The sequence below is a fragment of the Chenopodium album genome, chromosome 22 (assembly GCF_948465745.1).
Source record: "Chenopodium album chromosome 22, dcCheAlbu1.1, whole genome shotgun sequence".
Lineage (NCBI taxonomy): Eukaryota > Viridiplantae > Streptophyta > Magnoliopsida > Caryophyllales > Amaranthaceae > Chenopodium > Chenopodium album.
The window spans coordinates 39,968,297-39,996,253 of NC_137855.1; the positions used below are offsets into that span (position 1 = coordinate 39,968,297).

At 35.3% G+C, this 27,957-nt stretch overlaps 4 protein-coding genes and 1 pseudogene across 4 annotated transcripts; 1 reads left to right on the top strand and 4 right to left on the bottom strand.

Annotated features, from left to right (window-relative positions):
• Nucleotides 1-4,181: 4,181 nt before the first annotated feature.
• LOC145605108 (small ribosomal subunit protein eS8) lies at nucleotides 4,182-7,251 on the bottom strand. The gene is made up of 5 exons (XM_081661127.1): nucleotides 7,102-7,251; nucleotides 6,835-6,907; nucleotides 5,220-5,550; nucleotides 4,679-4,845; nucleotides 4,182-4,414 (listed from the first exon to the last, which is right to left on the bottom strand). Exons 1-5 carry the CDS (start codon nucleotides 7,103-7,105, stop codon nucleotides 4,339-4,341), a joined length of 651 nt encoding a protein of 216 aa, XP_081517253.1. The 5' UTR covers nucleotides 7,106-7,251; the 3' UTR covers nucleotides 4,182-4,338.
• Nucleotides 7,252-8,485: 1,234 nt separating this feature from the next.
• Nucleotides 8,486-12,399, top strand: LOC145606019 (uncharacterized). Its single transcript, XM_081662082.1, has 4 exons — nucleotides 8,486-8,866; nucleotides 11,208-11,336; nucleotides 11,530-11,714; nucleotides 11,913-12,399. The coding sequence occupies exons 1-4, from the start codon at nucleotides 8,636-8,638 to the stop codon at nucleotides 12,280-12,282; spliced, it is 915 nt and encodes a 304-aa protein (XP_081518208.1). The 5' UTR covers nucleotides 8,486-8,635; the 3' UTR covers nucleotides 12,283-12,399.
• Nucleotides 12,400-12,794: 395 nt separating this feature from the next.
• Nucleotides 12,795-13,730, bottom strand: LOC145604445 (serine/threonine/tyrosine-protein kinase HT1 pseudogene; annotated as a pseudogene).
• A 1,532-nt stretch (nucleotides 13,731-15,262) lies between these two features.
• Nucleotides 15,263-19,732, bottom strand: LOC145605163 (mitochondrial import inner membrane translocase subunit TIM22-3-like). The gene is made up of 5 exons (XM_081661192.1): nucleotides 19,477-19,732; nucleotides 17,162-17,226; nucleotides 16,771-16,843; nucleotides 16,627-16,680; nucleotides 15,263-15,763 (listed from the first exon to the last, which is right to left on the bottom strand). The coding sequence occupies exons 1-5, from the start codon at nucleotides 19,676-19,678 to the stop codon at nucleotides 15,522-15,524; spliced, it is 636 nt and encodes a 211-aa protein (XP_081517318.1). The 5' UTR covers nucleotides 19,679-19,732; the 3' UTR covers nucleotides 15,263-15,521.
• Nucleotides 19,733-20,249: 517 nt separating this feature from the next.
• LOC145604575 (kinesin-like protein KIN-12F) lies at nucleotides 20,250-26,396 on the bottom strand. Its single transcript, XM_081660462.1, has 16 exons — nucleotides 26,109-26,396; nucleotides 25,879-26,016; nucleotides 25,001-25,084; nucleotides 24,777-24,902; nucleotides 24,624-24,683; nucleotides 24,466-24,519; nucleotides 24,282-24,374; nucleotides 24,080-24,175; nucleotides 23,818-23,966; nucleotides 23,394-23,534; nucleotides 23,115-23,244; nucleotides 22,074-22,994; nucleotides 21,892-21,990; nucleotides 21,738-21,806; nucleotides 20,818-21,600; nucleotides 20,250-20,640 (listed from the first exon to the last, which is right to left on the bottom strand). The coding sequence occupies exons 1-16, from the start codon at nucleotides 26,394-26,396 to the stop codon at nucleotides 20,395-20,397; spliced, it is 3,477 nt and encodes a 1,158-aa protein (XP_081516588.1). The 3' UTR covers nucleotides 20,250-20,394.
• Nucleotides 26,397-27,957: the final 1,561 nt, after the last annotated feature.

Here is a 27,957-nt window from a genome sequence, read left to right on the forward strand (position 1 = left end):
TTTTTTGACCTTTTTTCGCACGAAAATTAAAATTGCCCAGATGCTTACTTTGGTTCCTGATACCCTTCGGAAGTCTAATTGGTTGGGTGGAACCATGGAAATTGCTTTATAACGGTTAATTTACCCGTTCAAAACTTGCATCGATTTCCTAAACTCAAGCCTAACACGGACATTTTTGACAACATATAATGGTAATATATGGTTCTAAACGGAATTATATGACCCTGAGATGTATCCTCTAAGTTTTCAAGACTTTTCATCACCGATTCCTGTAACATCTAAAATTCCTCAAAAAGCGTGGATAATAACCTTCAATTTTGGGATTTATTTACCTTTAATTTCCTGGAAATTGCCTGGATGTTTACCAAGGTCCCTAATACCCTCTGGGAGTCCAATTGGGTGGGTGGAACCATCCAATTTGCCGTAAAACAGTTGATTTATCCGTTCGAAACTTGCTCTGATTTCATTAACTCAAACTTACCACGGACATTTTTGACAACATATAATGGTCATATATGGTTCCTAAAGGTATTATATGATCCTGATATGTTTCCCCTAAGGCCTCAAGACTTTTCGCCATCGGGTCCCGTAACATCAAAAATTCCTAAAAAACGTGGATTACAGCCTTCAATTTTGGGATTTTTTGACCTTTTTTCGCCCGGAAATAAAAATTGCCCAGATGTTTACCACGGTCCCTAATGCCCTACGCAAGTCTAATTGGGTGGGTGGAACCATCCAATTTGCCTTAAAATGCTTAATGTACCTGTTCGAAACTTGCACCAATTTCGTGAACTCAAGCCTACCATGGACATTTTTGACAGGTTATAATGGTGTTATATATGGTTTAAATGGCATTATATGACCCTGACATGTATCCCATATGTCTCAAGACTTTTCGCCACCAGGTCCCGTACATGAAAAATTACTCAAAAAGCGTGGATAAATCATTTAAATTTGGGATGTTTGACCTTTATTCGCCCGTAAATAAAAATTGATTAGATGTTTTCCAAGGTCCCTAATACCCTCCGGGAGTCCAATTGGGTGGGTGGAACCATCCAATTTGCCTTAAAACAATTAATTTATCCGTTCAAAACTTGCACCGATTTCGTGAACTCAAGCTTACCACGGACACTTTTGACAACATATAATGGTCATATATGCTTCCAAACGGAATTATATGACCCTGAGATTTATCCCCTAGGGTGTTAAGACTTTTCGCCACCGGCTCCCGGAACATCTAAAATTCCTCAAAAATCGTATTTAATAGCCTTCAATTTTGGGATTTTTTGACCTTTTTTCGCTCGGAAATAAAAATTGCCCATATGTTTATCATGGTCCCTAATACCCTCCGGGAGTCCAATTGAGTGGGTGGAACCATGCAATTTGCCTTAAACAATCATTTACCCGTTCAAAACTTGTATTGATTCCCTGAACTCAAGCCTTCCACAAACATTTTTGACAACATTAAATGGTAATATATGGTTCTAAACGACATTATATGACCCTGAGATGTATCCTCAAGGGTCTCAAGACTTTTCTCTATTGGGTTCCGTAACATCAAAAATTTCTCAAAAAGTGTGGATAATAGCCTTCAATTTTGGAATTTTTTGACTTTTTTTTCTCCTGGAAATAAAAATTTCCCAGATGTTTACAATGGTCCCTTAATTCCTGCGGGAGTCCAAATGTGTGGGTGGAACCATCCAATTTGCCTTAAAACGGTCAATTTATCCGTTCAAACCTTACACCGATTTCGTGAACTCAAGCATACCACGGATACTTTTGACAAGATATAATGGTCATATATGGTTCCAAACGGAATTATATGACCCTAAGATGTATCTCCTAGGATGTTAAGGTTTTATGGCACCGGATCCCAAAACATCAAAAATTCCTCAAAAAGTGTGTTTAATAGCCTTCAATTTTGGGATTTTTTGATCTTTTTTCGCCTGGAAATAAAAATTGCCCAGATGTTTATCATGGTCCCTAATACCCTCCGGGAGTTCAATTAGGTGGGTGGAAGGCTGTGGAACCATGCATTTTGTCTTAAAACAAACGGTCAATTTACCCGTTCAATACTTGCATCGATTTCGTGAACTCAAGCCTACCACGGACATTTTTTACAATACATAATGGTAGTATTTGGTTCCAAACGGCATTAGATGACCCTCAGATGTATCTCCAAGGGTTTCAAGACTTTTCTCTACCGGGTCCCGTAACATTAAAAAATTCTTAAAAAGCTTGGATAATAGCCTTCAATTTTGGGATTTTTTGACCTTTTTTCGCCTGGAAATAAAAATTTCCTAGATGTTTACCATGGTCCCGTGAACTAGAGCCTACCAAGAAAATTTTTGACTACATATAATGGTAATATATGGTTCCAAACGGCATTATATGACCCTGAGATGTATCTCTTAGGGTTTCTAGACTTTTCTCCACCGGCATTATATTTATCAAATCAGTTAATACAATCAACAAAGATTTGGATTGTTTAGTTGTGTAATTATATTCAAGCCTATACTGATTTTTACTTAAACTCTTAAGATGGTTATGTAAGTTTTGAAGACTTATGTAAGACTTGTGAGTTACTTGTAATATTAAGGTTGTATTTTTTAAGCCTTATTGGTGATATGGTTCACTGACCACTAGCCTGTTATGATTAAAAAAAAATTAAAAGAAAAAGGAAATTTTGATTTTTAACACCACAAAAAAGCGAAAAAATGGTTTTTAACACTAAAAAAATAATAATAATAATAACACCACAAAATTATTAAAAATTTGGATATTACCACCACTTAACAATTGCCGTCCAAATTTCCGTTAAGTGGGATCCATTTTGCCACGTGTCGCTATATTATTAGTTTAGACAAAAAAAATTAAAAAAAAAAACAAAATCCCTAAAACTAACCCAACCACCACAGAACCACCCCCGGCGGCGCACAACCACCACATCCTCAACCTAACCCTCTCGTTTTAGGCCCTAGCTACCGGAAAAGCGCCGCCCTTCCTTTCCCAATCCCCACATCTGATCAACAGTTCCCGGCGGCCACCAAAACGGCCGTTCGTTTTTCAAGCAACCCAAAAAACGAACGGCCATAAACGCTACTTATGGTCGAAATCAACCGGTTTAAGGTCGAAATCAACCATTTCGGCCTTGATCCGACCGATTTCGACCACTAGCGGTCGTTTGTTGTGGTTGTTTTTAAGGGTTATGGAAAACGGCGGCAACAGCGGCTTGTTTTTGGTGGTCGTTGGGGAGGGCTGTCGGTTTGGGGATGAGGAAAAGGGAGGGAGCGAATTTTTCCGGTTGCTTGGGCTGGAAACGGGGCTGTCAAGGTGAGAGGATAGTGCTGGCTGGTTGCCGGCGGTGGGGCTAACGATGGGGGTTGGGTGGCTGGGGTAGTTTTAGGGTTTTTGTTTTTTTTTATTTTTTTTTTAATATTTTGGACCAATTATATGCTGACATGTGGCATCGTAGGTCCCACTAACGTATTTCATCCATAAATCGGTTAAGTGATGGTAAAAGCCATTTTTTGGTTTTTTTTTGTGGTGTTAAAATAAAAGTTTTTTTTTTGTAGTGTTAAAAACCATTTTTTGGTTTTTTTGTGGTGTTAAAAATCAAAATTTTCTAAAAAAAATGACATTTTATACTAATTTAATGTTCAAAATGGATCCAAACTAGCTACTCCTAAATCATACCAAGAAGTATTAGACTTTATGAAAATTAGGGTTGAATTTGACTCGTCCTAAACCCAAATCGAAAACTGATCATTCACCAACTTCATGCCCTAATGGTGGAGACTGGAGAGAAGCATAATTCATTATACAAAGTCTTTAATTCTTTATATGAATCCATTAACAAATGTATCAAAAAGATTAAACTTTCTTAAATGGAATTGATATAACCACTTTCCTTTATTTTGGTAAGAAACCAGTGAATCAGTTAAAGCTTAGAGGTAAGATTACTTCTTAAAAGGTTTCGTACTTCCTTTAACTTTAAGCTAACACACCACCTTAGAGTTGAATTTGTTCAAACAAACATGGACTGGAGTTTAGCATGTTCAAGATGCAACATTTTTTGGTTCAAACGATCTTTTTTAGTTGGATGATCCACATATAATTCATACGTACTAATCCGTGTATACCCTGTTATATTGCTCATCAGCTATCAAAGAACATAGGAATGATATAGGAGGCCAAAGTTTAACTAGAGGCAACATAAATATAAAAGCATCACTACACATTACAAAATGTTTTGGACGAATTAACAGAGTTGAACTCAACACAACTACGATCAACCAAAAGATATAACATATCTGACTATGATTCTACAGCAAAAAATTAAGCAGCAGATTTGCCCTTCTTCTTCTGGATTTTCTTCATGTAGAATTCCAGTTCTTTGCCCTCCAATATATATCTGCCACAGACCAATTTAAAGCTTCTTTAGACAGTCGAAACACGAGCCAAGGCCAAAACATCTAAACTACTTTATGTTCCAAGTATTTTATGTTCCAAGTAAAGGCAAAAGCAAGTTTCTTCAAATAATGGTTTAAGGATGTCATATTGTCATTGAAGCTACGTGTTTAGCAAGTAGTATGTCTCAGTTTTGACAACTATTCACAATCATGGATCAAATTAATGGTAGAAGGAAGTCCATTTTCACATATGAGAAATCACTTACCCATCAGCACGGCCACATTGACCAGGACGGGAAGAAATACAGGCCAACAAACGACCACCACCGAATTGTTCTTCAATGTGAGAGTCCAAAGTGCGGGTCTGCTGACGCTTTTCCAACTTCCTCGCAACATGGTTACTCTTTTTGGCTTCTTCAGTGGTCTCAGCCTCCTATCAAATAGAATACAAAACATATATCAGAAACCAGCTATACAACCAAGATAATAATTACATGTCTCTATTCTCTTGAAACATATCCAGTTTCACATTTTACAAAACTTTCCAATTCTTAAACTAGGATAAACTCGTGCTCTAAACCAAGTAATTTATCAATCCACATCTCAAAACCATACTTTATACAGGACCACACACACAAAAATCCATTTTTGGTCAACTCTGCCCAATGACATCTATCCATTGTTTAATCAGACATAGGATAATTAACAAGAAAACTGTAATGTGCAATGAGAGAATAACATACATAGGCTAACTTCAATCAAGGTAAACCATAATGACAAGGGTTAGAAGGAAGAGGAAGCAAGTACCTCGCTTTCTTTCTTTGCAGCTACATTCTTCTTCTTGCGTCCAATCTCAACTCCGTAATGCTGGAGATACCACTGCTTAAAAGGTGCAGCATCAACCTGGACAATGGCACTCTTCACCAAAGTCTGGGTCCTAACCAACTCATTGTTGGATGCATTGTAAACGACATCCAGAAGACGAGTCTTGCGTGTCACAGCTTCGCTACCCCATGAAAAGTTACCAGTATCCAACCTCAGCGCACGCCACTTCACATTACCACCACGAACTCTAACCCTCCTAACAGTCTTGTTGCTTGATAGCTTGGTGTTAGCTGGCTGTCTCCCAAGCTCGTACCTTTTTATCATCAAAAAAGCAAATTAATCATCAGTACAAAGCACATAAGTGATGCAACAGGAGAACAATGAATAAGGTCAATACTTTATGGAGATAAGGGTCATGTCATGATTTAGCAAACAGCAATCTCAATTAACAAAGAAAGAGACAAAGGTATGTATATATGCAAGCAATGAATCAGCTAGCCCAGCACTGAGATCCACGGGAAAATGAACAGAAATAATATTGTATAGCAACAAGAAACATGTTTTAATCAATTAAATAGAGTAATTTATTTATGTAAGAACAGGGACAGGACAGAATCAATTTATCATCACACAAAATTTTACAAAAGTAAATTTAAGTAATATATTTGTGAAAAAACACATTTTTAAAGGGGCTTCTTGAAAATGTACCAATTAGAGAGGATCCAAATTGAAAAAAATAATTCAAATTTGGACAATAAAACTCTCATAATCTTGGGAGTTTTTATGTGCCTCCAGAACAAAGCATACAAGAAATCGATCATAAGATCTCCGCCTTATAGCCGAAAGATGAGGCAGTATCTAAATATTCTATTGAAACATCAAAATAAAAAACAACCAAAGAAAAGGTTTAATTTAAATGATAGGGTAACTTCGTGGGAAGCAAAGAGAAACATATGTATGCCAAAGTATCACTTGATTTCCTCGATAGATAAGGAGAACATAGAAAAGAAAACAATAGCACAGTGATGTAGCTTACAGATATGTTGCGTGCCGATGGAGATACTAACCAGCACAGGACCGTCTAATAAGCACAAACGAATCACCAATTTTTCAAGAAATAAAATCATAGAGCACACGCCGAAAGGCAAGGCAATTACTAAAATCTATGGTAAAACGAATCACGGTGTCAAATCGATGAACAATATGTATGCCAAAGCATCAATATTTCTCCCCAAGAATGTAAGGAAAACTTAAAATTGATGACAACAGCACATTAATGTAGCTTATGGAATATGTTGCGTGCAGATGTAGTTACTTATCAGCACAGGACCGTCTCATAAGCACAGCAAAATTCAAAAAATTAAAATCAAACAATTGATCATGCTCAAACATTATTATAAATCACGATATAACACAAATTAACATGCTCATATATACAAAAATCAGCTAAAAAAAATGAAATTTTCAATCATATATTATCATTTCATCAACATAAATCTGACATAAAAAACAATACAAACATAATCAAAATGCAAATTAAATCCTCAAATAAAAACCTAAAGATCGATAAATAATATTAAAAAAGAGGAGAAATTACTTTCGCTTCTTCCTCCAGGCCTTCTTCTTGCCACCAGTGGCACGCCTCTTGTGCATAGAATCACGAGAAATACCTGAAGAACAAAATCAAACCCTAAAATTAGAAAAATCAACAACACATTAAGAATCAAACACTAAAATCAGAAAAATCAACAGCAAAAACACATTCAGAAATTCTGAATGCGACGCCATTGAAGATTAGGTTGAAGAAAAAGAAATGAAGATCTGATGAATTGAACAGGTTGAAAATGGAGGAGAGAGAAAATACCCATTTTTGCAGAATTGGAGGAACCAGAAACTAGGGTTTCTGAGAGGTTCGACTATGAATATGAGGGAAGGGAGGCAGTGAGGTGATGAAGAAGAAGAAATGGAGTCAGATAAACCCTAATTATTTCGTTTAATGGGCTTTTATTTGGGCTTTATTTTCGAGTTTCAACGTTTTTAAATGGGCTTTGTAAATGATACTGTGAAGAAATAATCTGACCCGAATTCCTTACCCTAAATTTTGGGTTTTGTAAAATTGTGAAGTTTATGAATGGATTTTAACTTTTAAGTTAAGGTTAAATTGTTCCGTCAAGTTAGGGTTAAATTGTAAATACATCGGTGAGAACTAATAAAAAATTAAAAAGTCTTTTGGTGTTGTGTTCATATTTTGTCTCATATGCATTTTATGATGTTCACAATATTTATCAAAAACTATGTAGAATGTAAATTATTTGTATGATTTGACCAATTTCATAAAACGGGTTAGTTTTGTGGTGTCACCTTCGTGTTTTCTCTTTGTAATTTCATGTTTATGTCATGCCGATTTTGGTTGTGTCGAAGATTGTCAACTCTAACTTTATATTGTGTTTTGATAATTTGATTATTGGATAAATTTATGGTAAAACAAAACTATATAGAATATAAACTTAAATAAAGATATAGAGATTATAGAGTATTACATATTGTATTTAGTTTTCTTTTTTTTTTTTTTGGGTGGGGGAGGGGTTGTTTTTTACTCGACACTTACTCAATTGCTTATAAGGAACTCCGGATCCTTAGCAAATACACATTTCAAGTATCTTTGGATGCAAATTAGTTTTCTTCTCGTCCAAACTCGTCCTTCTACACTAAATGCGCACGTAGTTGGCACGGATGAGACTTGAACGCTAAGAATGTCACGAGCCATCACCGACATCACAAGGAATATGCTCATTGGTGAATTGTGACTATGCTAGAATGTTGATGTTAGTCTTCTCAATATCCGACATAACTTGGAAAAAGTCGCAGTTTAGATACATTTGAAATTCGGACATAGTAGATGAAGTATTCCTTGACGCTTTATAATTTTCATGTTGACGTAATACACTAATAGTTTGCCAGCTAGCTAACAGTAGTTTACCATACACTTTTATATAATCATCTAATACAATCAGTTAGTCAAATCAAATCAGATAATATAATCAGCTAACACAATCAGTTTCAGCTTTTCATCAAACAAGGCCATAATCTGATTCTTACTTAATAAATCATGATCAGTAAGGTACGAGATGAACTACTTAAACGAGACTCATTATTACCCCAAACAACAGGTCTCTTGACTAAAAATTTTATGAAGAGAATATTTTTATAATATGCTTTGATTTTATATTGATGTGCTAAAAATAAGGGGGTTGAACTGTTTAAGTCAGGTGGGGCTGAACAGGAAACAGTAGAAGAAATATTCGATAGAAAGCAGGGCCCTTTAACGGCTAGTTTTGTGGGCGGCAAAGCCGGGGTGCCAACCTTCGTGTTGTGCCGTGTCGAATTTAGTTGAGATAATGGGATATGTTAATATGATCAGTTCATGGGGTTCTCATGTTTCAATTGCTCAAAATTCTGACAAGTTTATTCCAAAGTTGCAATCTTTGAAACAAAGTAGAGAAACCCTTTCAATAGATTTCAATACAGCAAGAAGATCAAGGAAATTTCAGAAGATTGGAGTTGGGATTCCCAGCTGCTGCAAAAGAAGTGAAATGATTGATTTTGAAGAGAGAACAAGCGCAAATGAGGTATTGGGATACCCAAATTTCACTAATTTTAGCTCAATTTGTTCTTAATTATATGGATTAAATCTTGTTGATTGGGTGAATTGTGGAAAAATTGAAGGTTTTGCTGGATTTGTTGCTTCAGTATGTTGTTAATTTCATGATTTAATTGATTGATGAGTCTAAATTTGAGTATGAATCTGTATTGAATCATCTGGATTCAAGAAAATCAGGTTTACTTTGTTCCTGCTGAGTTTCAATCAAAAAATTTTCTAATTTTTGTTAATTAGAGCCAAAATTATGATTAAGATAATTAGTAAATTTGTAAATTACCTGCAATCAATCACTTACAGGATTATAAACTCATTAAAATTTATATCTAAGCCCCTTCATGGCTTCCTTCCTAGGAAGTATTGTGTTATATGTAGCTGAAAATCTACATATGAATTGGAATATTGTGTTTCCTAAGTGCTTCTTCTTGGCAATGGGATAGTCTCCCTTCCATTTCCGAATTCGCTTTGTAGCTATAAATTAGGTTTAGCTGTGAACAAGTCCGACATTGCAAACCGAGTTTGTTTGAGTAAACTATGCCAAAGTGCACTTGCTTCTTGGTTTGAGAAATCACATTGCATACCTCTATACTTTTTTCCCGGAAAACTCATTTTGGAAATAAAGCATTGAGAAGTTGAGTAGAAGTAGTACCTTAAGGATTGCTTAACATAGACCTTAAGTTTACTTTCTTCTTGGTTAGAGAAATCGCATTGCATACCTTTATATTTTTCCCCCGAAATTCATTTAGCATTGAGAAGTTGAGAACTAGAAACATCATTATTAATTGGGGATTCAACTTGTTGCACTGGCATAATCTAGTTTCAGATGATGCTTTCTTATGTTTCCTCGATCCATGCTTTATGAAATTTGCAGAGGTTTAAATTTATGGTGGAGTGAAATTAGATTATCTTGATTGATAAACTGTCCATGAGTCGGTAAACAAGGGTGATTCTGTATTTTCATGGGAAAGTGAAATTCAATATCCAACTTTTGCTGCATGCCATTATGTTTAGGCTATGTTGTCTAGTTTATGAAGGCTTCATTTTATCCACTTCCCTTTTTCTAGTCTTCAGGTTTGGAGCACAGGATATGTTGTCTTACGTGTAGGTGTAGCTCCAGTAGTTTTGCTTGATTGGTCCTTTAGAAGAGTTGTCTTACGTGTAGGTGTAGCTGATAATCCATATTAGACACGGAATATCACGAGTGCACCTCTTGTCAGCATTTAAAATGAGGACTAACTGTAACCCAAATTAGCAAACTAGATATGTTGAATGTTTTACTTAAAAGATTATATGATTCTTGGGGCTGTTAAAGTAAAATTTGAGCCCTTGAGAATATTAGAGACAGAGCTCGGTACTTAGATTGTCGAAACTTGAGAACATGGAGGTTCCATTTAAGGACTAATGTGTTAAGCACTCTAAATCAATGATTCACCTGCAAGTGTGGGAAAGTTTTGCTACAGGCAGAAACATACTTCTAGCTACTGCTGCTGTATACACATTATAACTTGTTTCTTGTATGCAACAACAGGAATAAGGTTGCGCTAGAGACAATATCTTCTGTCTCCTCATTCATATTTTGTGAATACTCTGAGAGAAGTTTAGCTCTAAAGTGGAGTAAAAATTAGGCTACTTTGAAAAATAATTTCTACATGGTTCAGTAATCAACATAATTTCCATATTTGCATGAGAAAGTAAAAACTATTAGTTTAACTTTTGCTAAAAGCTCCTAGTTTTAAGGTTACATCTCTTATTCTTCCACTTACCTTCTACCCAAGCTAGCAAACAGCACCAACTGACATATTAGTAGCTGACATGCTGAAAATTTTTCCATAAACCAACTTCACCATACTTGATTTTCTGCTCCTTCATAACTCATAATCTTCCTTCCCTCGTCTTTGAAAGAAGAGTCGTGGACTCATGGGCCTTTTCCCTAATATACCACATTTGTATTATTTTGAGACATTAGCACTAGAACTCTCAAACGTGTTGATACTTTTGCTTTAGTTTCTTTTTGCTTTTCCCTGAGGCCCTATAGTCCTATACTTTATCATTACTGTCCAGTTGGTTTTTGTAGCAATGACTTTGTGGTGTCAAGTACACACACGCAAGACGCCAAAAGACATTAAAAGATAGTGGGAAGGGACTCGTTGGAGGAAAGGGCACCTGAATTTTGACTATGCTAGGTGTTCATTTAAATTACAGAGAACTGTTCGAATCTGTTAGACTTTACTTGCTCTGAGGCTTGCTGCATCACAATCATTCAGTATCTATTTATGCTCGCTGATACAATGTTTAATTTTTTGCCTGTGAAGGTCAAAAAGGAGATTATACAGTGTTACGAACTAATTCACAGGCTAGGGAGGGGAGTTATCTATATTGGCTCTGCAAGACCGGGAGCTAATCATCCACATTATAGCCAATCACTTGAGCTTAGTAGAGAGGCAAGTTACCCCCACATTGTATCTTTTACTCTTCTTAACTAAGACATTCATTTTTCTGATATTGCGTACATTATGCACAAAACCTGATTGCACACGCACATGCTATGATACACCTTGTATCAATGGTTTATTTTCTCCCATTGAAAGAGAGAATCAAGAATTCTTATACATCTTTCACCATTTTCTCCTGCAGATTGCAAATCTATTGAATTGCACTACATGGACAGGAGCTGGTCCAGGACTAATGGATGCAGCTATTGAAGGTGCGCTGCAAGCTGGGAAGCCTGTTGGTGGATTTAAAATCGAGAAAGAAGCTGGTCAATGGTCCTCAACAGGCTCTCATCCTTACCTTCCTGCTGATACATACCTTACTTGCAGGTACTCTTAACGTATTTTTCAATTTGTTAGTACAATCTGTAAAACTTTTCGTTTGATTTAAATTACATTTCAGTATTGATTTATTAAATCAAAACCCATATGTTTGTGGACTTATTATATCCAGAGGAACAAAGGTCATTTTTTCACAACGCCTCTAAGGAATCTCACTCCTCCATCTTATTATATATATATATATAGGTTTTTCTCAGCTAGGAAACATGGTTTTGTGGATGCTGCAGTGAGAAACAGTCCCCATGACCGGACAGCTGTTATTGCTCTTCCTGGTGGAATAGGAACTCTTGATGAGATGTTTGAGATCCTAGCGCTCATTCAGCTGCAGCGAATAGGATCTCAACTTCCAGTTCCGTTTCTACTCATGAATTATGATTCATACTATTCTAAGCTTCTGGATTTTTTCAATGACTGTGAGCGATGGGGAAATCTTGCAAAGGGAGAGGTTGAATCACTTTGGAAAGTGTGTAGTAACAATGAAGAAGCTCTAACCTATATAGCAAGATTCTACAATCTTCCTCTCATCCATGAAGAGTTAAAGAACACGAAACAATAGTCTTCTTTAGACATGTAACTTGTGGAAGATTTGATCAGAATATTTATAGCATTTGGCTTTAATTTTGTAATGTTTCTTGTGTAAACCAAGAACAGGCAGAATTTAATCTTGATCGATCTTGTCATGTTTCGCCATAAGTGACTCTAACCCTGAAATTTTAGTGAGGGTGTGACTCCCTTATTTTTTTTTCCATTTTTTTCGAAAAACTTCAAGGGATCTAAAGTTCTAAACTCTAAATCGTTACAAGCAAAGCAACTAGCAATTACATACCAAGATCAACAACAAATTACATACCAAGATCAAGAACAAATTAAACTAATTGGGGTTTTTATTCAACACATCTTTGGATCAAAATATTCCAAAATCTTTATAGGAAAAGCTTAAAAGAGATAATTGTATTTACAACTTTTTTGAGATTCTAATCAAGGAAAACTAACATATGCTTAAGAGAATCTAACAAAACACCTAATCAATTGAATTACTCAAGGAAAACAAAAACTAATTTCCCCAAGTCATGGAAATATACAAAGCTTTCGAATCAAGTGGAACAAACCCTTCTTGTGATGATCCTGTTTCAAACATTGCTGCAACATCTTCACATTGCCTTCATTATCATCATGAAATCCTTCAAACTTCTCCAAAACATTCACAATCTCCGAAAACTCGGGCCTCTTCTTAGGATTCTTGCTCCAACACCGTTCGATCAGCAATCTCATAAACTCAGGACAGTCCTTAGAAATCTCAGGCCTCAAGTTCTTGTTAGCAACGCCGTAAGCAACTTGAACCGGACTCAAACTACCAAAAGGAGTACTCCCTGAAACCATCTCATTTAACAACAACCCGAAACTATACACATCAACCTTCCTGCAGTACTTTTTTCGTGTGATCATCTCCGGTGCCATCCATCGAAAAGTCCCTACATCTTTGTAATCACACCCTTTTGCCTCACAGGAAACGCCGAAGTCAGCAATCTTCAGACGAAAACCCTGATCAATCAGGATGTTCTCAGGCTTGATATCGCGATGAATAATCCCTTGAGAGTGCACATACTCCATCCCTCTAGCAATCTCTAACGCAATCACAACAACTTTCTCGAAAGGAAGCCGAGTGTTACTCCTTTCGAACCTGTTCAAGTACGCCCTCAGAGAACCCTCTGACATAAACTCTGTCAAGATACAGTAAACTGATGTCTGCCTGCAGGCTGCTACAATTTCCACCACATTCGGGTGTCGAAGCCGTGACAGTATCTTCTTCTCCTGATCAAACTGTTTCCTCAATCGAGCAGCGTGTAACTCACAATCTTCTCGTTCATCATCGATCTCCTTGAATACCTTAACAGCCACGTCTCTGTCGCGGTATATACCGTAATATATACTGCTTTCTGCACCTTGAGCGAGTCTTTTAACATAGTGTAACTGCGAGAAATCCACATCTCCTTCTTCCTCCATGATCCGAAACAAGAATGACTAACGAACGTTCACTCCGTTAAAACAGATCGAATCCTCGAAACGACACACGTAGAAAAACTCGTTACAAAGGAAAACATTGATTGCATTGATCATGATAGAACACATTGTTTAAGCTAGGATCATACAATAATGTTGGCGCCATGATCTTCAACACGAATACGATTAAAACGAGCCAAATCTCTGATCACCCCAACACCGTTTCTTCCTTTGGCCTTCGACAGCCAAGGATGATAAGACGGTCTTACACAAATGTTTTTCGAGAAATTTAGAGAGAGAATTTTTTAGAGTGGGGTCATGAAAAGTTTTGTGGGATGAATTTAGTGAAAAATATTTGTGTTGGTTTGAGAGAAAAACAAAAAAAAATAAGAGATTAGGGTTCTTAGAATATGAAAAAGGGATCCAAATTATGCTGTTATTTGGGAGGATTTGATTATTTCTGTTTCTTAACAACTTTCAGAATAAAAACAGAATTTAGAGAGAGAAAATTATGATTTTTTTTAAGAGGGGTTTGATAATTTATTTTGCCCTTCATTTACTTTTTATATATATACTCGTTTATGGGAAGTTTATGCCGCCAATCTAATACGTTTCCTTTCCCGTCAAAAAAAAAAAAAATAAAATAAAAAAAAATAAAATTCATCTAATACGTTTCCTTCAAGTAATTACTCCGTGTTTTATTTTTCATTTTTATATATATTTTTTATGTTCATTTGGATTTTTTTTTTTTTGAAAGGGTTCATTTTTTTGACAGGGTTGATTTGGATATTTTAATGCAAATTGCAACATTAAATATACAAATGAAAAAAATATATAAAAAAAGAGAAATATACAAATGAAGTTAGAAACAAATTGAATTTTAATCTTTTTTAATATATGAACATTATCCTTAAATCCTTAAAAGGTCGTTCACGATTAAACAAACTGAAATTAAGTTATAGAGATAATTTTCTATCGTTATAGCAATCAGCTATATATGTTGTTTTTTGATAAAATAAAACAAAATTCAAATTCATAATACTACCTCCGGTTCAAATTACTCACAACTTTGGGGTATTATTTGAAAAATATAAAATATTACAAAATTGCGAGTTTTTTGGACCGAAGGTAATAGTATTATGCTATAATAAGTACATTGTTTACAGAAGAGAAGAAGGAGAAAGTTCTAGAAATAAATTTATGAATGACCAATTATTCAGGCATTATTAGTAGAGAATGAGTCAATGAAAAACCTTTAGAAAGCTGATGAGTTGAAGGTAGAATTAAACGGTTTTTCACGTCTTTTGAAAACTGAAAGTTTTTCATAAACTTATAACAAAGCCTTAATTATTGATTAAACACAACCTAAAAACTTTTTCACAAGTGCAATTTTTATTAAATTTTATTCCTGCCTTTCTTTTTCTATGAAACTTATTACCCACAAAAGATATGGAGACAATTACCATTACTTCACACGCTAATCATATAAGGAGTACTCCATATAAGAAATTGAGAGTACGGAGTAATAATTAAAATGAGCTCAAACAAAAATCATTCCTCATTTGCAACTTCATTAAAATGATTAGCTAACATCCTTCGTTCCAACAAAAACAATGAAATCCCTAAGCAACTCACTGGCCAAAAAGAGTAAAGGAATAAGCTAACTACATCTAAAGCAATGGGTAAGAAAAAGAGGTTGCGAAACATGATCCTAATATACATATAGAAGAGCTTTGTAATAGCATTGGGAAGACGTAGAACTAACAGAAAGGCGACATAAACATCTCCGGACGATTATGCTGCAAAAGGGTGGTTGCGATTCTTTGATTTTCTGAGTGATTGACAGAAGGACAAGAATGGTCCCTTTAGTTCATCAGACAGGGGAAACGCCAAAGGAGGAACTGCAGTCGGGCAACTATGGTTTTCTTGGGATTTATAGGGTTGTGCCAAAGCTGATTGCTTTTTGTTTAAAAATTCCATGGCAAAGGCAAATCCACCAAAATAAACGCAGCTCTGCAAGAGAGCTCCAGGAGCACCTGTGACACACAGAATACAAATTGATATAAATCAATGATTGTAAGTCTAATTCGAAGCAGTATATTGTACACAGATCTTTATCCTAGTTATGAGCCGTTACATCAGTATTCAGTCCAACAGATGAACATTTGTTTTAGTATTAGTAAGCTTTTCCTTGCTAATTTTCCTCTCGAGTTAGGCTTAACCCCCACCCACTTTATCATCTATACTCTCCTTAAACCTTTAACAAAAAAGTAACATCAACTTAATTGAGGAATGAAGTATGATTCAGATAAACATATCAAACATAATGCCCCTTTCAGGAACATGATTTAATCAATTTACTATACCATTTGTCCTATAGGTAAACATAATGAGATATGCTATAATTTAGACAGCTCGTTATCCTACCCTCTTAGCAATGACACACTTGTATAATTAATTGAATTAATACTGGTGAGATAGTAGAGTATTTCCACAGAAAACCAGAAGCTACCTTTACCACAATATTCTATGACTAACAAAATCAAATGTGTGGAAGACAGCATTTAAATTGTTAACAAACACAGTAGCATTTATATGGCAATCTAACAAAGAAAAGTGATAAAAGATATCAGGCTTAGTGGCTAACAAACATCATGATACCTCATAACTAAACATGAGATAGGAGAGAACATCTGCCGGAAGAAAACAAAAAAAAAAAAGAAAGTATAGAACTACCTAGCCTCCATTGAGCAACTAGATCATTAATGGAGCAGTCTATTAACAGACAACTCATCTAGAAGCACAGGACATACATCCAACCAAACACAATCACTTATAATACAAGCATACAAGCAAAATCACTCCACATTCAAAACAAGGGGTAATTTGTACTACGAACCTGGATAAGTTAGAGCAAGACCAGTGCAGCAGCCAGCCACCCCTGCATTAATGACTTTTAAAACAGAGGCAAACAAATCAATATGTTAGGAACATTGCTACAACACAGGTAATATCAGGAATAACAATATTCAAGATGACGTACCATCATCCTTCTTTCTTAGCCTCCTTAACATGCATACCACCAAACTATGAATCCCAGAGAGTACTGCAAAGGTCTATTGAAAAGAATATATGGACCAAGTGGCTCAATAAGAACATTATAAAATTATTATTAAGTACTAGAAAGTACGAAAAAAGGATTAATTTACAAGTATTACGCCCTCTGTTCCAAAAAAAGGGTCCTAGTTCATTTTTCACAAATACTAAGGAGCATTACAAATGGATTATTTTGAAGGTGTGTGTTAGAATATAAAGTATTGGAAAAGATACAATTATTTTTTCAAAGAAAGAGGAGCACAACAATGGAACACACAAAAATCAGGGACAGGAAGGCACCAGAGCATCAATAATCAAAGTCAGGAATAAAGTCAGACCTTGGCATTAGAAGCTGCATTTGCGAAAGAGCCCTTAAAGCCTTGCTTCTTGAACAATCCAACACCTGTAATAAACACCAGTAGCAACCACTTTCAGATTGAACAAAGATCAAATCCTAAAAGACCACACATCAATATACATAGAGAAAAGACGCAAAAGAAAGTACACTTCATAAAATATTATCAAGATAGATGGTTTCTAACAAGAGAAAGAACATAGCAGTCTCCCTATGCAGATAAGGCACGGTTAGATCTAATTGCTAAAACATCATTATAAAGAAACCCATTACAATTCAAAATCTATCCAGTAGGGAGTTGGGTGCATAAGGAATAAGGATACCTACAAATCCACAACCCACATGTGCAAGCTAAAATTTGAAACTGTAGGAATATGAGAACACTCCATTTTTCAACAGTTCCAGCAAAAGGAAATTATATCCATGTGTTTAATCTCCCTAAAGACAATAAAATCCATGAAAATTAAACACCCTCTAAAAGTCTAAATGTGATAAGAGTTATGTCCTGCAAAATCCCAAATTCCACCCTCAGAATCTCACATCTCCATGATAATGATCACATCAACCTTTAAGAGAAAACTATGGAAAAGACCACACTACATCCCGTGGTTCTTCAACCATTAACTGGTATGGAGTTAGCACATTTGAGTACTTTATCATCTCTAAACCTAGTAACTTGTGTCATGCACAATTAATCAGGGGACATAGTTCAGCTCCAAATATTAACTATGGCCTTCCAGAGGCTGTCATATATTCTTTTCTGAAATGACTAATTTTCTTATATAGGATGATGGAGTTAAGTAATAGGGGTATAGAAATAAAACACAAAAACAGAAAAGTTAACGTAAATATTGAGAAGTAAAATCAAAGTGATCTAAAGTAAGATATGAAATTCAGCCTCCCAATTTCTAGCTTCCTTTTTAGCAACTAAACCATCAACATTAAACAGCCACTGCTCTAAATTTAGAGAGTGAGAGGCAGAGAAATAAAATGAAGAGACAATCTGAGCCAAAAGTGTAATCTATTTTGCATATACAAGCAGTCTCTAACTCTCTGCTCCTATTCTTGCATCTTATATTGTCAAGTTATACTAGATCACTAATACAATCTGGAATAGCACATATGTGACGTTCCTAGTACCTATTTACATTCATTACTAAGGCACAAAAGAGAACTTCCCCGATGTCTCTATCTTTGCAGCAGTCTCTCACCAGATCCTCCACCTCTCAAAAAAGAAAATGCTGCTTATTATGAGTTTTCAATTTTCACCATATCAAGAAAGGTCATTGGTAAACATTAACTCCATGAACTTCTGGTCCATTAGAAAGGCCCACAATACCTATAACTTGTAAGTTCGTATGCTAAAGATAAATCATTAGAATAATACCCTTCTAAGCACTTATAACAGCCAGAACATAGCCACCTTTAGATTCAACCATGAACAAAACCAAGCTTACTTTTTATCTCGGCTAATCCTACAATATCCTTAATTTCAAATGCTTTCAAAGAATGGTTCCCCTCTATGGCTCTATCTTATTACAAACCTAATTACAGGTGTGTCGCTGCAAGTCTAAGAAAAAGTCCAAAAATATTAGCATTACGGCTCAACTCTCAGAGCTTTTTACGATTCAAATAAGGTCAAAACTACAGTCATAGTAACCAAAAAAGCATCCATTGGAGGACTTCTTGAACAACAAACCAATTGACAATTCTATAACATACATAGAGTATATAATTACTCCCTCCTGACCTCTTCAAATAATCATTTCGACTTTAATTGTGAGACAATTACCGTTGGAAAAAACTTTCAGAGTCGGAGGGAGTAATAATAAATAACACCCCAAGGTTAACTCCAATTTCCTCAGCAGCAACCACAATAATACCAATTTATTGTTTCAACCACAATAAGGAATTTCAAAATCTCTAAGAAAGTTCAAAATTTCATTCTCAATCCCAAAAAGATCTTTTTTTTTTTCATTATATTCTTCAATTCAGAAACACAACAACCATTTTATAAAATTCATAGCACTGCAGTTACATTACAAAGAGCCCAAATTGATTTATTCCAACATATCTAAAGCTAAATAACAAAAATTCTCTGCAATCTCCAAGCAATATTCACAAAAATTCATCAAAAAGAGTAAAAATCAAATCCAATTACAAATATCCATTCACAAATTCACGAGAAACATTCTTAATTCCACATAAAAAGCTCAAATTACTCCATAATACTTGAAATTAATCACAATTTCTTGAAATTAAAAACAAAATCAACAAAAGGATAATAAGAAAGATTACCATATCCAAAGACAGCGCCCATTCCAGCACCACCAGCAGCATCACCGGCGAACTTGACGAGGCAAATCAATGGAGAAGAAGGAATACCATTGATAGCTAAAGCATTATTAGGAGAAGAATTAGGGTTAGGGTTTTCATCGTTATCAAACTCAGAATCGGTGTTGTTGTTAATGTCAGTATTATTTGGAGCTTCTTCCGCCATCGCCGTATTTTCTCTCTCCTCTTTTTTTTTTCTCTCTCTATTTTTTCTACCTATCTACTCAGAATATTTGTAAAGAAAATTAAAACTTTTAGGTTTAATTTTGATTTTTTTTAATCGAATATGCCTATAAAACGATGTCGTTTTACATATTTTCATCATCTTTTTGTGTGTGTGTTTTTGCCCTTTTGATGTAAAAAAGCGTTACAAATGATAGTTGATTTAGATGAAATTTGATCTAACGTATGAGTTTTAATTTAGGACTGCGGGGGGTGCGATCGATAAGGTGTGTGGCGTAGCTATTCAATTTAATGAATTTTGTGCTACATTAGGAGAGAGACATCATTTTAGTGCTTACTCTTCTTATGTACTTATAATTTTTCTAGGATTAAGAGTTGCTCATTATTATCTTAATCACCATAACTATTATCATGTCTTGTACACAAAATAGAAATTACTAGTTCTCAATTTCTTATCCAATTAAATGAAAACACCCTTGTAAAGTGTACTCATATAAGCAATTGGAAAAAAATATTTAATAAAATTAAAGAATGACAACAGTTTGATCCTTGGTTCTTAGCAATTTTGCAACAAATGCATTTAGTAACAATGGAGATTAACATGGTTTGTACACGCCAGAATACCACCATGACCCAAGTAGGGTCAAAGGCTAGCCCACAACTAAACCCAAATGCACAGACTTTATTTATCTCCAGATTTCAGTACCGATGATCTTGATATATAGCTCCAAATTCTGCTTTCCAAGCATCATCATCATCCTGGCCTGTGAAAGTGCTGGTGGGAAGCGGCTCGTCGTAATGTACAGGCCTTAATGCAGATTCTGGCAACTTACTTTCAGCCATGTACTGTTTCATGGTTACCATTTCCATCTTGTGTTTGTTCTTCTGTTTCTCCAATTGCTTCCTCAACTTGTCATTCTCTTGTTGAAGATCAGTAAGGTTAGACTGCAAAGAATCAGGAAATACAAAAGTATGTAAGCAAAAAATCATTACAACTGTTTTACAAAACTAACCCATATCCAAATTACTCAAATTCCATGAAGATCACTCAAAAATGAATCAACTTGAATTGTTTGCAACTGAAAGTTTCAAGGACTAAAGTGTGGTGATCAGAAAAATTACCTCAGCAAGTGAAGCAGCTTCCTCAGCTTCTCTAAGTCTGACTAGAAGTTCACCAGCAGTTTGAACTGCCTCAGCAGTTTCTCTGAGCTGTAATCTAAGGCCCTTATTCTCCCTTCTCAACCGTTCTCGCTCTCTCTTCTCCTCAGCCCTCATTGCTGAAAGCTCAGCTGCAAAAGCCTTGACATAACGAGCACCAGTGCCTTTGGCTCCTGCCTTTGCAGCAGCTTTCTTGACATCAGTTACAGTTTCCATTATCCTTCTGTGACTTTCTGATAAATGGTCATACTTCTCCTGAAGGTCAACATAGTGTTCCACAAATCTTGCATGGCCGAGCACTGACCTGTGAAGGGCATCATCTAACTCCTCTGCATACATTTTCTGCTGTTGCAATTCCATCTCTACTTTCTCAGCATGCTGTCGATGGGCTTCAATGTCAATTCTAAGTTCTTCAGTCAAGTTAATCCACTCACTCTCCATCTCAGTCCATCGCTCTCTCTCCTTTTCCAACTCTTCAGCATTATTGAACTGGGTGGTGCTCATGCTTTTCCGTAAATTCATGGAACGTGATAGCAGAGATGATCTTAGCTTGTCAATGGACTTGTTTGGAGCTGCATCAGTAGTATAGGCCTGTAACTTGCTCTTCAGAAGCTGGATTTCCATGAGAAGTTCTTCCTTTTCTCTCATATCAAAGGATCCATTAGTTATTTCGCACTTGTCCTCAATTGCACATGCCTCCTTTATGATTTCAGGTTCTTGATCCTCATTCTCACAGTCATTGCAGCTCTTCAAAATTTATAAATAAAGACACTTCAGAAACAGGGGAAGAAAAAAAAAAAAAAAAAAAGACAGCAGCATAATAATAGCACAGGCCTCTTATACAATGACAGGGAAAATTTTCAACTCACTGGGAAGCTACTGACCTTGTCTTCAATTTCTTGGTTATTTTGTAAAGCATTAGTATTCTCTTTTTCTCGTTTCAACTGCTCCACCTGCACACACAGTTCAAAGATTAGTTAAGCAGAAGCTATTATAGAAAGTTAACTTTCAGAATATTGTACAAGAAATAATAATTACCAGATGGTTGAGCTCCTCAATTTTAGTAGCTTGTTCACTGCAAACTTTTTCAAGCTCCTTCTGCACATTAATGGCCTGAACAGTATCTGCATCCTTTTCCTGAGAGGTCAAAGAAAGCGTATAAGAACAAAGAATATGAACATTTTGGTGCAGTCCATTGAGGCCTTAAGATTTACTCCTACCTCTTTGTTAGCAGTAATCCATGTCTTCAAGCTATCCTCAACTTCATTTGAGACGTTCTGCCCTTTCTGACGGCAAGATATACATACAAAGGAAGAAGGCGATCCATCAATTGATGGCCTAACATCTGATAATGTTTGAACAGAAGCATAGGCCTTGTCAACTGCTGGAGAAGGTTTTAACATCAAGTGCTCGAAGGAGAAAGCAACCGAAGACTTTGACAAATTATGCTGCTGATGAGAATCAATGACCTCCAAGCCTCTTCTTAAGCTAGCAGCCAAAGACTCAGTAGGTCCTGAAAACATCTTGCTTGACCTTAAAGAGGATCGCAGCATTGGCTCACTTTGCCTAACTGACTTCCCCGGCACAGCTTCACAGAACTTGGCGCTCTCATTAATAATGTTCTGCTCAGCCAAAAGACTTGGTGAACTTACCATGCTTTTTCTTGTAGTATTTTTAATTTTGGGTGACTCGGATAATGCTGGCTCTTCAAAAGCTGCAGAATGTCGAGATGAACTGATAGACATACTACTTCTAGAAGCATGATCACTACACTGCAATGCCTGATCAGAACTGACTTCTACTGATTCATGTAAACAGTTGATTTCATGTTCACTGGTGAAATAGCTATCACAACTTCCTCGCACAGACGAAAAACTCATGGTATCGCTGTCACAAGACATGTCTTTTGATATCTCTTCACAGGATCTGTTCAAGTGATCAAAGTGTTTACACAAATCTCTGACATCAGTTTCGTCAGCGTTGACATGTTCTTCAATCTCATTATCTATTGCAGGCAACACCAGGGAGCGGTTAAGGCTAATTCTTAATTGATTCATGCTTTCACGCACGCTTTTCCCTGATAATTGTCCATTCTCAGAACTAGTTGGGCGAACATTTAATTTTGCTTTGATAAGTTCTTCCTGAAAAGTAAATACACAAAGTTTAATTATAAATATGAGTGATCATAATGATTTGATTTTTTTTCTAGGCAGAGTGTATTAGAATGAATTCAATGAAATAATCAAAGGATAAATATACACCTTGAGTTGGCGGATTTGATCCGTTAGATCATCCATATCTTCTTCTGTAATCTCGTTAACAACAGGCTTGTTTTGAATGGATTTTACTCGTTGTCCAAACCTGAGTGTGCTAAGTGTCTCAACATAATTTCTGCATTCAATCAAATAACAAGAAGATTATCAGAGGCCTATTCCCATGATTCTTACGGGTTACTCTACATGAGTAAATGGTAATACATGCTAGTAAATACATGTTCCTAATTTGAAACATAAACTACTAGGTAAGATTTAGAAGAATACTTTATATCAGGAGATATGGTACAGATGACAGAGAGTTTGGAATTGCCACCAAGTGATTGCTGCAGTAAATGTGTTAAACAGGAATCTCTGTACATAAGATCATCAGGTTGTGTTCCTGCTCCTAAGATATTCACCAAGTGCCTGCAACAAATAGACAATTTTCTATAAGGGATCGTTGTAGATAAACAAGAAAGCAAACACAAATAAAAAAGCTTGTTGTCCTTTATATCTCATTGAAGTATCATGGTTTATTCATATTCTATATTACTTGGACTCGACATTTCACCTTAAAAACTACTGACACCTGAAACCCATGTCTGCCTTAGGTACCCAAGTTGCATTATTACTACTTCGTATTATTCAACGACTATAATCTGAAAGCACAAATAAAAGCCATGAAACTGAGAACTTCATGATATCTTACCCAAGGTGAGACAATGAACTGTTCAGTTCTTTTCTTTCCCTTTCAAACTCTCTTCCAGCATCAGCTTGTTTATCTCTTCCCATTCCAGCAAGATCAACGAGGCTGATTCGACTAGTTTTTGAACTGCTAATGTTACTTGATGGTGTTTCCTGTTCCACACACTGATAGTCAGGGACCTACTTAAGTAAAAGCAATTGCAATGGAGCATGATCATATCAACTAGAACTAAACCATTTTTTTCAGGAGCTGATTAGAAGGATACCTTGCACCAGGATTCAATCACGCATGTGAATACAATATGAGATCGAGAACTCTTAGAATTTACACTTGTGGCACCAACTTTTCGACTAGAAAGTCCCTGCACCATAAAACTCGTCATGAGAAAAGTGGCACAGAGAACTAGTACATGAGGATTTATATTATAGTCACTGCATTATGGAGAACAAAGCATTTCTATTGGATACCTTGATTAAAATTTGAGTAACATCATCATAGCTTGTTACATACTCCTCGGTCAAATTCTCTATATAAAACCCATTTTTGGCATCGTCCTTTATCTGAAAAGTTTTGAAATGTTAATCATACAATACATAATGCAATGACAACAAATAAGCTTATAAAAGCAATTCCTAGGCAAAGATCAAGCACCTTCAAATTTCGCTGTGTGGGATCAAGTAAATCTCCAATTTGTCCATTGTATATCTGTTACAACCAATTTCATCTAGTCAAACAACTTGATTCACATGATATAGCAACAACTATACTAGTTATGGAATTATCCAAGATTACTAGGTCAATAGCATTACCTCAAGAAATGAGCAACGACACTGGTAATTTATCTGTTTATCTTCAGAATTCACCTTTTCCTATAGACAAAGCATTGAATAACTCAATTTTTAAAATATGCACAGCATATACATCTGAAATTTATCAACTAAATGGTAGTAGAGTAAACATACTCTCTCAATATCAATGAACAACTTCTTGAAGATACGCGGAACAATTCCTTGCTGAGTACTAGGAGACTGTCCCTCGACCATGGCGCTTGGCGGCCCCCACATTGTGTAGGTTTTACCACTCCCAGTCTATAACAATATTAAGCTAAATTATTACTCTGGCTTCATAAAATGACTGCAAATAGAGTCCCACACATAAAATGACTAGGGGAATTCTTTTGTAATACCTGCCCATAAGATAATATTGAAGCATTGTAACCTGCCAATGCATCCTTGACCAAAGGTACACCAACTAACTCGAAAACATCTTCCTGGAGCACAAAATCAAACAAAATGAAATTTTAAAACCAAGGCATTAAACATCTTAAATTTGCAATTTCCAATCCAAAATTCCTAACACTAATCAAGTACTCAATTTCTTTGGATCGAAAACTATGATCATTTTAAGATATCAATTCAACATCAAGTGTCACTTAAAATTAATCATATTGATCCATTGTTATAAAAAAAATATCATATTGATCCAATAATAAACATTACACCAACTAACTCGAAAACATCTTTGTGAGTTCAAACACAATAGAACTAATAATCAAGGGATTAAACATTTTCGCTTGGCATTTTCCAATCCAAATTCCCAATATTAATCTCTTCTAAAGCTAAGTTCCTTGATCGAAAACTACGATCATTCTACTATATTAATGCAACATTATGTCACTTCACAATACCAATACAGCACTATTTACTGTATCTGGCAAATTTCATAAAATGTAGCAAAAATTGTAGATATAAGGCTAACAATTCAAAGTTTCCACAACATAAAACTAGATACATTCTATTACTTTGTTTTATTACTTGATTCTTTGGATCAAAAACTACGATCATTCTATGATTTCAATACAACATTATATGTCAATCATTTCAATGCAATACTAAATCTTACTTCACAATTCCAATAAAACACTAGCTATAATATCTAACAAAACTCATAAAATGTGCAAAATGTAGCAAACTTTCTAATTATAACAAATAAAAAATTCCCCAATGACACAACATAAAATTGAGTACATCATATCAACTAAAGAGGAAGACTCATTGGACTAACCTGCTTAGTATTCGAGTCAAGAACCGAATTAAAATTAAATTCCCGGTCACCAATCGACACTGAATCCTCAGAAATCTTCCTAATCGTCGGATCGCCCAATTTTTCATTAACAGTCTTGGGTCTAATTCTCACCACCACCTTCAAAAAACCCAATACAAAAACAAAAATCACACAATTTTCAAAATTTCAAAATTAACCAAACAAAAATAGAAATGTTGGGATGAAATTACCTTAACTGGGGGATCAGGGGAAGTAGAATGTTCTACAACTGGGTCTGATCTAGAAGATTCAAGAACTTTGGAGTGAGAAATGGAGAGCTTAGAGGGTGATTTTTTAGGGTTTGATAAAAGGGGAAATTGGGGTTCAATTGATTGAATATTGGGATCAATTGGGGCTGCATTTTCATCAGCAAAAGTATGTGATTTTGAAGTTGATAATGGCGATTTCTTTAAGTTTGATTGGCGTTTTGAAGAAGAAAGAGATTTGTTTAGCAGATTTCTTACTGAAATCATCGACATTTCTGCTCAATTTGTCGATGAGAGTTGAAAGAGTTTCGTGTTAGAGAGAGGAACAGAGTTAGAGAGAGAAAGAGAGAGATGAGTTTTTTTGAATTTCTGAGTTTGAATTTTGAAGAAGAAAAAGAAGTAGGAGAGAGAAAGAGAGCGTTGGTTTTGTGAAAGGGGAAGAAATATGACCGTTGAGAAATGAGGTTTTGATTTTTCTGTGGGTTGGATCTTGGATCCGTTGCAAGAAGTTAGGGTTTAAATTTTTGAATTATTTTTGGTGGAATATACTCAAATGCCCTTCTACTTTTAATGTAATTTTTTATATATTTTTTTTTTTTTTTTGGGAGGGGAAGATAAGAGTCATAACATTGGGTTTGAGATTAGGCCAATCTTTAATTCAACTATGTGACGATACGATTGTCTTTAACCTTGCTTTTCAAAAGAATATCAAATATGAATCCAATTCTTGTTCTTTGTTTTTTTTTTTTAGATTAAGCATCTCTTTAATACTGTATTAATATAAAAAGAGTTTCCTCGATAATCATACATGTAACTTTAGATGAAAAGAATGTATTCCAAAACTTACGAGTACTCCAAAAATCATTGTCAAATACTCAAACATGCCAATAACATGTACTTCCGCCGTTTTTTTATAGTTACAACACACATTTTATCACAGTATTTAAAAAAAGTGGACCTCACATGTTATAATACACTTAATATGGGGTTGAAAGATTGTTAGGAGTATAATCAAGTGGGTCATGTGTTTTAATTAAAGGTAATAGTACAGTTTTCACCATAAAAACATTCCTTTTATGGTGTGTTGTAATTATTATAACATTTTCATTTTATAGAAGTGTTGCAACTATAAAAAAAAATGGAGGGAGTATAAAACCATCTTGTAATCTTGATACATACATGCAATTGCCAATTAGAACATTCTCATAAAATGGGGAAAAAAAATTTTATCCCTCAACCCACCCTCCCCCTCCACATCATTTAGCTATTTTTCTATATTTTTTCCCCTTTCTCATATTGCATTCCATTCTTAACAAAAAGTTCTTCATTACTCCCTTACCCACTTTGCACTCTATTTCAGCAAGTAAATGATTAAAAAAGGGTAACATGTAAATGTGTTGAATTGTTAGCAATGTGCCAATTGGATGTCATTTTATAACAATTTTGAAAATAGTATTGTAAACAATTACTTCCTTTTTTAAAACAAAAAAAATACCAGTAACAAAAATTAATTTTTAATAAAGTATCATATAACATTTACAAAGAAATTAAAAATTAAATTGATCAAATAATTTAAAACTTTCCTTAATAAAAATTACGATCATCGAGTAGTGTTACCCTGCCTAATATTAATAACACAAAAACATTCCACAGTATCTATCAATACTTATTCATGTTCAAATTCAAAATATGTCGACTAAAATAAAACGGATAAAAGATGTAATCATACCAAGGGAAGATTACAAATGTGTGCCCTTCATCCACTCCACTAACATAATGAAGTGAAACTTCTACACCTACGTAAGCCCATAGCCAAGCAAGCGACTTTTTGGCA